The sequence below is a fragment of the Dunckerocampus dactyliophorus genome, chromosome 3 (genome assembly GCF_027744805.1).
Source record: "Dunckerocampus dactyliophorus isolate RoL2022-P2 chromosome 3, RoL_Ddac_1.1, whole genome shotgun sequence".
Taxonomy (NCBI): Eukaryota; Metazoa; Chordata; class Actinopteri; order Syngnathiformes; family Syngnathidae; genus Dunckerocampus; species Dunckerocampus dactyliophorus.
In genome coordinates, this window is record NC_072821.1 from 16915472 (window position 1) to 16929726 (window position 14255).

Sequence of the window (14255 nt, forward strand, 5' to 3'; positions counted from 1 at the left end):
AATTACGTCAGAGGTGGTCGACGCCGCTGAAACGAACGCATAAATGGATGCCGTTCGTCAGCAGCCGTAAGAGCTATTACAACGCTCATGCAGGGCCACGTAGTGGTGTGATTTCTTCGGGCATGGCAGGGCAAACGCCGTAAGTTATGTTTTAATTTGTCAGTGACCTATAAACTTTGTCACTCAATATGATAAGTAAAGGTTTACTGCTTATTTTGCTGGCCTTGCTAATGCTGGCCATGTAGCCTGCTAGCATGTGTTCATGGCCTGCTAGCTTTTGTTAGCGTTTGTGGAATGCACTACTGAGTGCGTACAGCGTATAGTAAATGGCTATTATCTAAAACATGAACGCGTATTTTTTTTATTTTTAATGTGGTTCGCATCATGAGTAATTTTCAAAACAATGGAATTTGGTTTCGGTGGCATATAACTGTCTTAGCTTAGCTTAAAGAGTCAAAGTTGGCTTGTACACAATTCAGTTGCCTGTTAAAGCTTTAAATTACTACAATGAACTAGCAATAACGCTATTGCATTGATTAAATTGTAAGCTGCCATTCAGGAAGTTTAAAATTACCTGGAAAACATACCATCGCCTAAGCTACTGCAATGGCTTGGTCAGTAAGAGTTACCTCTTATTTACCTCTTATTTAGAATTTGTTGTGCAGATAGATACTTGATTAATCTCCAAGAGAAATTCACATTTCCAGCAGCTCATAATAAACTTAACTTAAATGCTTAATTAATTTTTGTTTCAGGTGTCTAACCAGCAGATGGGATCAACCAGCACAACCTAAACCGAAGAACATTGAGAATGTAGCCCATCGAGTTTCAGGAATTGTCAGCACTTCTGGTTTAAACAGTTCAGTTGCTCATACCCAATGCAAAGGACCAGACTCCATAATGACCGGAGAAGAAAAGCCAGAACCTCAGGGAGGAGTTGAAATGGCTGCAGCCATGGCTGCTAAAATAAATGCCATGTTAATGGCAAAAGGAAAACTATTGACTCCTCCACCATTGCTGGCAAAGGTGCCACAAGATCATCTAAAATATATGTAACTCTTGCTTTCATTATGTCATAAGTGTCTTGATTTCCTTTCAAACATTTCCTAGACTCCCCCAAGAGTGCCAGTGCCAACCCCACCAGAAGAGCTGGTTGCCACCGAGGTTGACATAAATGATGTGCCACTGAATTGCAGAGACCTTCTTACTAAAGGCAAAACCCAAGAGGAGGTATGTGGACAGTACTAACATTTGCAACCGCGCACTGCTACGCTTCAAGGAAAACTGCACTTCAAAAAAAAAAAAAAATTGCCCATCTATAATCCTTATGTAAGACATGAACATGTCTTTCTCTGCGTTCTAAAGATATAAAAACTGCTTTAAAAAAAAAGCGGGACAGCTAAGAATGCATGTAATGAGACGCGCCTATTCTTCTTATAAAGCCTTCTCGGGAAAAAGAAACTAAAACTGCCAGCAACGCTCCATTTACATAATGTGACCTGCATATTAAACAAGCTACAGTGACATTATTATTATTATTATTATTAACATGCTGTTAATGTTGCACTCAACAAATACGTTACTGGCGTAGTGAAACATAGCCACACCACACCAGCTAGCTACTAGCTTCACCACACATTCTCTCAGCGCCGTGCTCACAATGCATCAGGCCACTTCTGAAAGCTAACGCTGCATATTGGAGTTGTTGATGTGTTTTTGAGTTTGTGAAAGTATTACATTTTATCACGAATGGACCAGTTACTACATAGTCACAGCATATATATATATAAAAGCATAAAACGTTGTTGGAAGTTTTTGGAGGGGTTTCAATAGCGGGCTTTGTTGGCGGAATAGCTGTGTCCCATTACGTGTGTTAATGAGCTTCCTCTTGTCTGTTTTTATATCTTTAGAATTCACAAAAAAGAGAGATGTGTGGTCATGTTTCACAAAAGGATTGTGGATTATAGGCAAAATTCCCCCAAAAAAGTGCAGTTTTCCTTTAAGACATGCACTAAACAAATTCAGACTTGTGGTAAAATGTTTCTGTATTTACTGTTTACAGATTCGACTATGTAGTGGTGCAGTGGTCTCAACTAGAGGTCATTACATGCCTGACATTGAACAGGGAACAATTGGAGGGTATGCAGTATATCTTTTGCATTAATACACTCCATAAGACAGTGTGGTTTGTTTCATTTGCACAATTCAACATGTCTGAAGAGGAGAAGGAATCAGAGAAGAGCTTATTTACCCTTACCAATTCCATATCAATTATTGATAATTAATGCACACCATATCTTTTACTTGACACTTACCAATATTTTGTTTGCTTACATTTTGTCATTGTTTACTTCCTGTAGGGGGGAAAAAAAGAAAGGAAGGTGTTATAAATAAAATACCAATAATAAGAAAATGTAAGCGTGTGGAGTGTTAAGGAAAAGGAAAATTTGGATAAAAGTAAGAATACATTTAAATGAATAAAAAAAGGAATACATTAATAATAATTTGAAAGTAACTAAGTTAGAACAAGTGGGGACCTTAAGTAAAGCAAATACATTGGGAATATAGTGGTATGAAAGTGTTTGCCCCCACCTGATTTTTTTGCATGGTTGTTACACTTATATGTTTCAGCTCATCAAACAAATGTAAATACAGTAGACGCCCCTACAACGTAAATAATCCGTTCCGAGAACGTTTACGTTATAGGGTTTTTATGTTATACGAAGCGTAAAATACATGTAAATAGCCTAATCCGTTCCAAGATCTTCCCAAACTCAACCCTTTGGCCCTTCAAAATATTCAAAGTCCACCAAAATATGGTGGGAAAATATAAGAAAACGTTAGCATAAACATAGTAGAGTAACATTCCAATATAAAATAAGGTAATAAATAAGATTACTGTAAATGAATAAAACTGAAAAACAAAAACAATCAACTAGTTTAAGGGCGACTACGATGAGGAAGGGAGGTTGAAGGGAGAAGCCTGTCTCTCACACAAACTCACGTACGCGCTGTATAAGTCAGCCAATGAGATGAGAGCGTAGGCGGTGCCCCGATAATCAGCCAATAAGATGTGTATGCGGTGTCCGATAATCAGCCAATGAGAGCGTGTCGCGTCAGAAGGCGTCACCAAGTATACTCTGTTCATCATGGAAAATGTTTCCCTCTCTGTCGCGTGAGCTATTCAAATCGAATTTCTGAACTTGCACCGACTTGACGCTTTACATTATATGGAATTTCTTATGTAATACGATGCAAAAACTTTACATAAATTCTTTGTTCAGTGGAATTTACGTAAAAGGAGGTTTACGTTATGCGAGGTACTACTGTATTAGTCAATGACAACACAACTGAATACAAAGTGCAGTTATTAAATGAAACTTTTTGTTATTAATGGAGAAAAAAATCCAAACGTACATGGCCGTGTGGGAAAAAGTGATTGCCGCCCCTGTTAAAACGTAACTGAGATTAATTGAGATCTATCAGTCTGGAAAAGGTTATAAAGCCATCTCTAAAGCTTTGGGACTCCAGCGAACCACAGTGCGAGCCATTATCCACAAATGGAGAAAACATGGAACAGTGGTGAACCTTCCCAGGAGTGGCTGGCTGACCAAAATTACCCCAAGAGCGCAGCGACGACTCATCCAAGAGGATGCAGTCCTCATTTGCCTCACCTAAGGTCAATGTTCATGACTCCACCATAAGAAAGATACCTGGAAAAAACAGCCTACATGGCAGAGCTCCAAGACAAAAACCACTGCTGAGCAAAACGAACATTAGCTTCTTCAATCCCGGCCATTTTTCAAAATTCAACCTCTTAAGTACCGGCCATTTTAGACTACTTTGACCAATTTTCCAAGGCACACAGAATATTGTGTTCTATGGCTATATAAACATGGAACCTACCAAAAGAAAGGTTAGACTTTTGTCTTACATCAGGAGGAAAAAAGAGATTGTTTCTACCTGTTTTCGCTCTTTAATAATCAGCAGTAGAACCTAGGTAAGTTTCAGGAAAATATCAGTTCCCAACAAAAACTGAAGAAAAACAGCTTTTTGTGAAAATATACACTTCAAGCATAACTTTGACAAAGAAATTTTTGCTTTTGTGACAGCTCAAATATCTAAACAACTGCACAACAATCCAAAAAAAGGGTTGTTTTACATTAAAATAACAATTTAAAAGTAAAACAGACATGTTAACAGACAAAGTAAAACAAACAATTTACATTTTTCACATTCGGAAGTAAAATGTGTGCGCGCACGTGCGTGTGCTAAAATTGCCCTACAAAGCGTCACTTTCTGCACACTACACATCCACGCTCTCACTTTCTCCTTGCTGTCCATGTTAAAAATATGCAACATAGAGCTATGCCGAGCTCTAATCAAATCCTACCTTGTGGCCATTGTTATGGCTTAAAACTGATGCAACTGTGACCTCTTTTAGTGTGCAGTTGCGTCATCACCTCTTCTTGCCTCTTACGCAAAAAAAAAGATGTATAAATACGTCTTTGGGAGCGAATGTTCGGATTAAAAAAAAAACGTATAAGTACGTCTTTGGTATTGAATGAGTTTAGGCTCATCCCAATTTTCCCAGAAAATATCTTGATAATCCCCAAGACCTTTGGGAAATACTCTGTGGTCTGATGAGACAAAAGTTGAACTTTTTGGAAGGTGTTTGGTCCATTGCATCTGGCGGAAAAGTAATGCCACATTTCAGAAAAAGATCATACCAACAGTAAAACGTGGTGGTGGTAGTGTGATGGCCTGGGGCTCTTTTGCTGCTTCAGGACCTGGAAGACTTGCTGTAGTCAATAGAACAGAGAATTCTACTGTCTACCAAAAAATCCTCAAGGGGAATGTCCGGCCATCTGTTTGTAATCTAAAGCTGAAACCAACTTGGGTTCTGCAGCAGGACAATGATCCAAAAACACACCAGCAAGTCCACTTCTTAATGGCTGAAGAAAAACAAAATGAAGACTTTGGAGTGGCCCAGTCAAAGTCCGGAACTGAATCCTATTGAGATGCTGTGGCATGACCTTTAAAAAGGCCGTTCATGCTGGGAAAACCCTCCAATGTGGCTGAATTACAACAGTTCTGCAAAGATGAGTGGGCCAAAATGTCTCCCCATTGCAGACCCATTGCAAGTTATCGCAAACGCATGATTGCAGTTGTTGCTGCTAAGGGTGGCCCAACTAGTTAAGAGGTTTAGGGGGCAATCTTTTTTTCACACTGTGCAATGTAGGTTTGGATTCTCTTCTTCTCTCCCCCCCCCCCAAAAAAAAAAAAAAACATTGATAAATTTGAAAACTGCATTTTGTGTTCAGTTGTGTTGTCGCTGACTAATATTGAAATTTGTTTGATCTGACACATTTAAGTGTGACAAACATGCAAAACACTTTTTCACACCACTGTGTTCATCTCTCACAAGGATTGTGGATGATGGGCAAAATTCCAAAAAAGGTGGAGTTTTCCTTTAGAGCCTGTGTGTAATATGGAGCCCAGTTACAAGCACATTGTTAATGCACGTGTTGTGTTCCAAAACATCACTTCTGCACATCATTTGCGGTATCATCTGCCACGTCGTTTTTCTCCATTCGCTACGACAGAAGTTCTTTTCCTGACAATTGTGTTGGTGGTCAATAATTTTATAGTTCAGACATTAGTGGTGGTTATCTTGTCTTGCTAACAATCTTCTGCAGTCGTAACTTGTTTTTTAGTTCCTCATGCCTGACTGTATTCAAGCCAGTGGTGGCAGCAAATAGAGCTGCTGTGCTTTGTGCCAACTTGTATGTTAATTTGATCAGTCCATCAAATTATCATGATCACAGAAATACAACATGACACCAGATAGCATTAAAATTTCAAGGTATGCAGACCAGATCTAAAAAGAGATTAAGAATAAATGAGGGAATTTTTACAAATTACACCATTACGTTGAATTGACCTTCAAATAATACTCGTGCAGAAATATTTAACAGTATCTGCCAAATGCAATGATCAGAGGGTGCAGAACTTCTCCATGACGTGCCTGATTTTGTCTCCTTTTAGACAAAGGCCTCTGTATTTGCATGTCCAGGCAAAGACTCAGGAGCAAGTCAATAGTAAGTGGTACACACCTTTTTTACCTTTTGAAATCTGTCTTGGACTACATTATTAATTCACTAATCAGAGTCGCTGTTTCTTGTAGCAACTTATGTCTGAAACGTAACTGTTCTGCTATCATAGAAGCTGTAGCGAGAATCAAAGAGATCATCTCTGATGATCTGTTGAGGACCGCAGCAGCCTCAGGAAGTCAACAGGTGCCCATAATGCCTCCACTCACGCTATACCCGCAGCCTCCTCGGCCCGTCATCCCAACATCCAACACCAGCCCAACACCAGGTCAGGGGCATCGTCCGGCTGCTCCTCACCCAGGGGTAGGTAGACTTGATCTAAAAATATTTGTATGTATACACACTACTAGGTAGTACTTGGAGGTAAAGAAAGTGAGGCAAGTGAAGACCATGTTGCCCTCATTGATACCCACCTCCCAAATTAAATAGCAGAGAGAACATCCTTGGATTCGAGAGAAAAGTCTTGGATTACTGCGTCTGCTTACACTACACTTTTAATTGTATACAATCTAGTCATAAGCCAAAAATGTATGTTAGTAAGTTCTATTATCTCATTCTTTATTCACAGAACTTTGTCCATACAAAGATTTTTGTTGGCCTGGACCAGTCGTTGCCATCATTCAACATAAACGAGAAGGTTGAAGGTCCCGGAGGAACATACTTGGGTCACATCCAGACAGAAACAGGGGCTCGAGTCTTCCTCAGGGGCAAAGGTTCCGGCTACATCGAGCAGGCATCAAAACGAGAATCTTTTGAACCTCTTTATGTCTATATCAGGTACTCATCATTTCATTGTTCGCCCTCACTGCTTAAACTCTTAATAAAAAGGAAATAATCTTTCGCCTTCACGTTTTCATAGTCATCACAGCAAATCTCCTATGAACTAGGCAACTACAGTTATGTTTAAAGGAAAACCTTTTTTCTTTTTTCTTTTTTTTTTTTTTTTTTAGATTTTTCGTTCCTACTGTCAGGGTGTCTGGGGTGGGCAGAAAAACCACAAAATAAGTCCCAGAAAATATATTTTCTAGGGGTACGGGAGGGCCCCAGCAGTATATATATTCACTGTGCCACACGTTGAGAATCGTTTGGTGTGTTGGGTTTAACGATGGAATTTATATTACAGCCACCCAAATGCAGATGGACTGGAGGCAGCAAAGAGACTCACAGAAAATCTGTTAGAAACTGTGAGTTTATCCAAAGTTGTGGTGCTTGTCTGAAATGAAATGAAATGAGATGTATGGAGGTATAAGAAGGTGAAGCTATAAAAGCATATAGTTATCACTGATACCTACCTCCAAGAATAACTGGTAGTGTGAACCACCTGACCTCCAGAGATAGGCTCTGTGTGCTCTGCACCTACCAACAATGCAATCATACTATTTATCTGTATCAGCTGTGCCATTGTGGAATGTTTCATTCCTTCATATCACTGTTTTACAGGTGAGAGCTGAGCACGCCCGCTTGAAGTCAACCTACACGGCCACTGCCTCAACACAATGTGAGTTTTCCAATGTGTTCACACACATGAACAAGATGACAGTATAAGATGTTTGCTTAGCTTTACTCTTCTCATGACACTTCCCAGAAGTCGTTAGTGAGTGGCCTAACTGTAGGTTGGTCACAGCATGTTCCTGATGTGGTCGATGCTATTAACGCCACATTCTATACTTTCCTTTCAGCATACGCAGCTCATGGATTTCCACCTAATAGCAATTACTCTAACCAGGTTTCCTGGTATAACTACCCAGCCAATGGGTATGCTGGAGGCTATTCCGCGTACCCGGGAGCCGGTGGTTATTGGAGTAATGCAAATGGTCCCCCAAGTCATTCTAACATGTCGACAACCCCTCCATCTTCTCAGGCAATGGTTCAGTATCCGGTGTGTCCACGGAAAACAAATTCTTATCTTGTGGAGGTAATTACAAAGATTGTTGTGTCTTGTTAATTGATCATGTTCTTTTAAAAGTTTAAATGAAAATGAAAAATAAAATGTAAAGAATCACTCCATTGTAATAGTAAAGGGTGGCTAAATCCACGTTTTTAATCCAGTTCCACAGCATCTAATTTTAATAAGGCAGAAAATAAAGTGGATAGGAACCACTTTATGAAACATACAAAAGAACAATATTGTAATAAAGACCCATTGATAGGAAATACCTGCTGTTGTCATTGCTGGTGCAAAGGCCAGAGGGAAGTGAGCTTACATTTAACATGGTATCATACAGTCGTGTAGAGCATTTTGAGTAAACAATGGCATATGTATATTTTGAGGGTTGCCATACTAAATATGCCAAACTAGTGTTTTTGCTGTCATATCCACTAGTGCTCACGTTATCTGGTCACATGTTTAAAGGCTGTTGGTAGCGGTGATACAGTGGACCCTGAAGCGCCTTTACTTACTCAGCCGGACTTGGGAAGATCCATACAGCATTTCCATGAAAGCACTAAAGAACAGGTTAGATGAAGAATTGAATCTGCGCAAGAGGTATAGAATGACACTGAAAAAATGGCTTAAAAAAGGATTTTTTTTTTTTTGGCCTTTGTTTAGCCTTCCAGCAGTTCTCAGGAGGTTCCTACTCTTCAAGAGTCTGCACCCCCTTCTTCTGACGTTGTCCAAGACAAAGCAGTAGAGAGGTTTGATTTCTCCTCGCTGTCATTTTTCATAAATTGAATGTGTGGTGTTTAACATGAATGTTTTTGATCCTTCAGGATCCTTATGCCCCCGCCACCACCTCCTTTTGTTGCTCTCACCTGCAGCCCGCGCAAGAGGCAGAGAGATGAGCTGACCCAAGATCCAGTCAGTCTCCCCAGCGTTACCGCGTCATCGGGTACACACTCGTTTCTTTGCTCATATTTTGAGAGACGGAGCATACTGCTCCTTTGAGAGGAAGGCGTGTGTTGCATATCCATCCCCCTGCAGAAGAATGGAGGAGGAGTGAAGATTCCTCTACTGCTAAAAGCCACTAACATTCTCTTCTTGCATATGTCCTTTTGTCTTTCTCTTGTTCTCTCTCTTCACATGTCTCTGGACCGGCCTCACATGGATGTCCTGACCTGGCTGGGGATCAAACCAAACCAACTCTAAACCACTGCTAACATGGGCTCTTCATTGGGTTTCCTTTGTGTCCGTCTCCCCCACCCTTCTGCTTTTCTCTTCTTTTTTTCTTTTTCTTTTTTTTTTTTTACTTTGCCCCAACAGGTGTTGAGGACGTATGTGAGAAGAAGCCCAAAGTGGTGCGGGATGCATCAGGGCTGGTGCCCTATGGAGGAGACTCTTCCGATGAGGAAGAGGAGAGGATGCGCAGCAGTAAGAGCAGTAACTCATAATGCCTGCCCATGCCCTCTCACAATGTGTTCACAAGTCTGCTTTCTAATGCCCAGAAAAGAAAAATCCACTTCACATTACACACTGGCTTGAGACGGCATCTGTTTCAACTCATTTACAATACAGCTCAAATTATTTAAATCATTTTTCAGAGAGACACTGTTGCATCTAGCAGTTTGTTTGTTTTTTAACCACAAGGTTTGGTTTAGACCCACTTGACAATCGGGATCTTTTTTCTATTACCAATGAGGACATGACTTTCTCCTTAAGAAATATAAGGCATTATTTTTACATATGCAACAAATGGAAATACAGTAGTACACAGACTCCTTAATGAACACTGCCCAACTATTCATGAAGAAATTTCTCCCCAGTGTTCATATGTATATTTATAAAATGTCAATTTTTGTTGCCCGTCAGAACATTTTTTTTTTTTTTTCCCAAATCAGAGGAAGCCTCACTGGTTGCCAATTTTGACAGTCAAGTATAGTGGGTGCATTTTTCAATTTTAATATCTGAATACAGGTGTAAAATGGAAATATTACAATATTTTTATCACAAATTAGCCCCATGTTTTAAATTTAATGCAGAGCAGTTATGTAGTAATGGTGTAACTAATGTAAAAGCCTTTTCTTCTCTTGGAAAATGGTGAATGCCTGTTCCCATGGAATACTACATTAAAAACACCTAAGATCCCCTCATTGTCTTGACACTTGTTTCTATAGATGCAATTAAAGCTGCCCCATGAATGCATATTTGGGCGCCTTTATACCATTGTGGATTGTCAGAGCTCCTGGGTTGTCTAGGCCAAAACAAGGGTGGACGTAACGCTGAAAGTGGCACTGAAAGGTGTGCAGGTGTTGTTCCAGATCCACGTTAAAGAAGGACAGGGTACCCCTTTCATAGTCCAAAGCCAACCCTATTCGGACTGGGTTCACTGTGATCCTTAGGTCAGGGCTCCATCCATTGTGCAGGAACTCATACTTGTGCCTGAAAAATGGAAGACGTCATGGTGGATTACAACTTGGAAGCTCTTTAATAGTACAAGTCTCTGTATGTCACAATAATAAACACTTAAAACTGAGCATTATTTGTAAGTATTTTATTTGGGGTCACAAGACACACGATGCACGAGCTTGGGTCTATGAGGCAAGATTTTTAACATTACTTTTAAGAAAAGTGCAAAGAAAAAACAATGACAATATTGCAATCTAATACGTATAATTGTTACGTTACACTCTTCTGCACTATGTGTGGATGTTAGTGGCGCTGCCACCATCTACTGAGACCAAGACTGACTGACAAAAGGCTCTGTTCATGGAACAACCTCGCCAAGGTGCTCAAACCAATGCACAGAGTGAACCTCTTCCTGCCTGACGAAGAAAAACACGCATGCACATGGCAATATATTAAGGCTGGAAAAATGTATCGTACCAGGCCTAGTGCCACCGAGACATTTTTTTTTTCCTGAATAAGAAATCTTGTCACATTTTAATCTCGTGATATTCTGTGACGCCCCTATATTTTAGTAACGGTAGAATTTGTGTGAGCTCTATTTGTCCAGCGTTTGTATTGGCTCTCATTAGCTGTGCATGATTAATCGGTGTTTCAGAAAGGAATGCATGTTCTGTCCATAAGTTTAATGCTGAGATGGTGCTCCAGTACCTGGATGGAGTGAGAATGTGTCTCATACACCAGGAGGTGGTGTTGCCTCCCAGGTAAGAATTTCTCTCTGTGTCCTCATAAGCAACTCCAATCCGAAACTGAGTCTCATTATCGACCTCCACTTCCCAGTAATGCCTGCCTCGGACCGGAATCAGATCCCCAAGGACCGCTGCACAGCTGACACATGTTAAGAATATTTAGAAAAGTAAATGTCAGGAAGTGTCAGGTTATTGCTTTACCTGGTAAAGTTGTTGTCATCTAAACCCATAGCACTTATTGGCAATTCCTCATCCCCATAAAATATAGTGAAACCATCTTCAGAGAAGGACAGGCATGGATGGGCAGTGTCCTCCATCAGGTGGAAAAAAGTACCTGCCGAGATAAAAAATAAAAAGCATTTAAAAGGTGTTTAGTTTTGGGGGGGGGGGTTACCATGCACAACAGTACATAGCCTGAATCTTACAGGCGCTCGAGAGTGCTCCTCACCAGTAGTGGAGATGGTTATGCCTTCACTCTTGCCACTAGGCCCACCAATATTGATGGCTCTAACAGAGATGAGGTAACTGTGACCTGCTTGAAGCTGGATCAGACACTGACATGTGGGCACTGCTACTACTGACCTGGGAATCAACCAGTGGGACAGCTTATTTAAACATTTCACTCATTTCATGGAAAGTTTTCTTAAAACTGGAGTATCCTATCTGACGGGATCAGATAAATTAAAATGGCCCCAACTGCTAAGGAGAAAAGTGCTGCGAGCGCTGAAGCTATGAATAGATTTTTCTGGGAGGGAGTGTATCATGATATAGCAACCCAATTATCATGGAACCTCAGTACTAACACGGGCTTGTTTATGGATGCGCTGACATGAAAGGATATATTGGTCATATATTAGCATGCTAATGGTAAAAATGACATGATGTGTGTAGTATATAACATGGGTATGGCATATATGTATACATACAGTAGCAATAACAAATATAGCCTAATATTGGTCATATGTAAACATATGTATTTGTTACAAACTTTATATATTCTAAACTGTTTTTATTTGAATATAATTACACAGAGCCCAAATGGTTACAAGTTGCAAATCTACCTCATGTACATCATTCATAACACTAGAATGCTAATTAAAAGATAAGACATCGCAGAGATAACATGACTTTGCAAGAAGATCCTTACGAGCGGAATACATCACATTTAGAGGACAGGACAAGGATACAATACACTTTACCACGAAAAATCAGACCAAATGGAGATGCGGACAGGATGGACTCCCACGAGAAGTCAGACCAAATGGAACCGAGTCAGGATGTTCTATCACGAGACGCAAGCCAGTAGTAGCGGTTCAAAGAGGACCCCTGGAGATATCAAAGACTCTCCTTCCCTTGACCCGAGGGGTATGGGACAGTATAAGGAGGAGTCTGAGCTGGGAGACGGGAACGTTTTTTTTCCAACATTTTCCAGAGGAGCCAGGAGAAGATGGGATGTCTCCTTTGTTTGGGATGGCCGCCTCAAATTGTATGTTTTTGCTTCAATCAATCACACTGTAAAATAAACCTAAGACGGTGAATCTGAAATTGACAGAGGCTTGGCGAGTTTTGTTTTGACAATGAGATGAGCTCCCGTGAAATACATATCAATAAAAGTGTTCCTGGTAGGCCGACCAAAACTGGACCGATGGAGGGACGTTTATTTATTGCTGTGCCTTACAATGTCAAAGGGATAGTTCAGATTTTTTGATATGAAGTTGTATGACATCCCCATCAGCATTGTAGTCCAATAACAGCGACTTACCTCCCACTTGGTCTCCTAAGTCCAGTTCTGGTCTGATTTCTGTGATGAAGAACGTAGTTCAGCTTAGTTGCTGGGGACAATTAAGTAAAGACTTTGGCTTCTAAAAACAATATGCATTCTACAGATTAAAACGTTTGCATCACAAAAATGCCTTCTCAAAAACTCAAACCTCACAAAACACTCTGCGTTATATCTGTCTGTGGAACACATTTGTAAACAAGATGGCCGCGGCAATCCGTCGCGGAAGTAGATGCGAGCGTCTTCTGCATTTTTGTGATGCTAATGTATTAATCTTTTGAACGCATATTGTTATGAGAAGCCAAAGTCTTTACTTAATTGTCCCCAGCAACTAAGTGGAACTACGCTCTTCATCACGGAAATCTGACCAGAACTGGACTTACCAAGTGGGGGGTAAGTAGCTGTTTTTGGACTACGATGCTGATGGGGATGTCATACAACTTCATGTCCCTTTAAGCTATACTGTATTAAGCGAAAATTGAGACTGGCCAGGCACTAGGACAGAGCGGAAAACATACACTTTTCCCTTTAGACTACCCATAAACACATTGATTAGCTTTTTGCTAACATGCGATTGGCCGTCGCCGCTGTCACTCCATGAGCTTGCTCACCAGTGTTGTGTAGTTGGCTGTAGTGATGGAAATTTCGGCTCCCGAGCAGATTCTCTGATTTTTTTTGTTGTTGTCTTAATTTATTTTATTACCATGAACAATGTAAAAAATGCATGATATCAAATGTTTATTATTTAAATTGATTTATTTAAACCTCAATGAGCAGCTACAAAAATATGATGTTATAAATAAAATACAAAAACTTAATTTCCATCCATCTATTTTCTATGCCCCTTATCCTCATTAGGGTCGTGGGTATGCTGGAGCCTATCCCAGCTGACTTCGGGCAAGAGGTGAGGTACACCCCGGACTGGTCGCCAGTCAATCGCAGGGCACATATAGACAAACAACCATTCACACTCACATTCATACCTATGGACAATTTAGAGTCGCCATTTAAACTAACATGCCTGTTTTTGGAATGTGGGAGGACCCGGAGAAAACCCATGCATGGGGAGAACATGCAAACTCCACACAGACTGAGATTCGAACCAAGATCTTCCGATCTCCTGACTGTGTGGCCAACATGCTAACCACTAGGCCACCGTGCGGCCCTTAATTTGTCTATTGAGATATTTCAATAGACAAATTAAGTCAAAATAGGTCAAATCTCACACGTGACCCTAGTGAGGATACGCGGCACAGAAAATGGATGGATGGATAGGTCAAATCTCTTCATGCAAATTTCTCACGAACGAATCGGCTCTTAAGAGCACCACAGCG

At 40.5% G+C, this 14255-nt stretch overlaps 2 protein-coding genes across 3 annotated transcripts in view; one reads left to right on the forward strand and one right to left on the reverse strand.

The window, feature by feature from the left end:
• LOC129178148 (KH homology domain-containing protein 4-like) lies at positions 1-10134 on the forward strand. Its single transcript, XM_054770071.1, has 14 exons — positions 1-139; positions 756-1026; positions 1111-1230; positions 2063-2139; positions 6049-6101; positions 6226-6416; positions 6682-6890; positions 7237-7297; positions 7554-7611; positions 7793-8028; positions 8467-8568; positions 8662-8747; positions 8823-8941; positions 9313-10134. Exons 1-14 carry the CDS (start codon positions 48-50, stop codon positions 9438-9440), a joined length of 1803 nt encoding a protein of 600 aa, XP_054626046.1. The 5' UTR covers positions 1-47; the 3' UTR covers positions 9441-10134.
• The window catches only part of LOC129178150 (fibronectin type III and SPRY domain-containing protein 2), a 13246-nt gene continuing 6809 nt past the window's right edge, over positions 7819-14255 (reverse strand). Inside the window, exons 11-14 of one of the 2 annotated variants that reach the window (XM_054770073.1) lie at positions 11590-11723; positions 11343-11475; positions 11104-11280; positions 7819-10428 (exon numbers count right to left, since the gene is read on the reverse strand). In XM_054770073.1, the coding sequence (XP_054626048.1) occupies positions 10170-10428; positions 11104-11280; positions 11343-11475; positions 11590-11723 (703 nt within the window). In that variant the 3' untranslated portion in view covers positions 7819-10169. The remainder of the gene's footprint in view (positions 10429-11103; positions 11281-11342; positions 11476-11589; positions 11724-14255) is intronic. The other variant, XM_054770072.1, reaches the window with a different exon arrangement.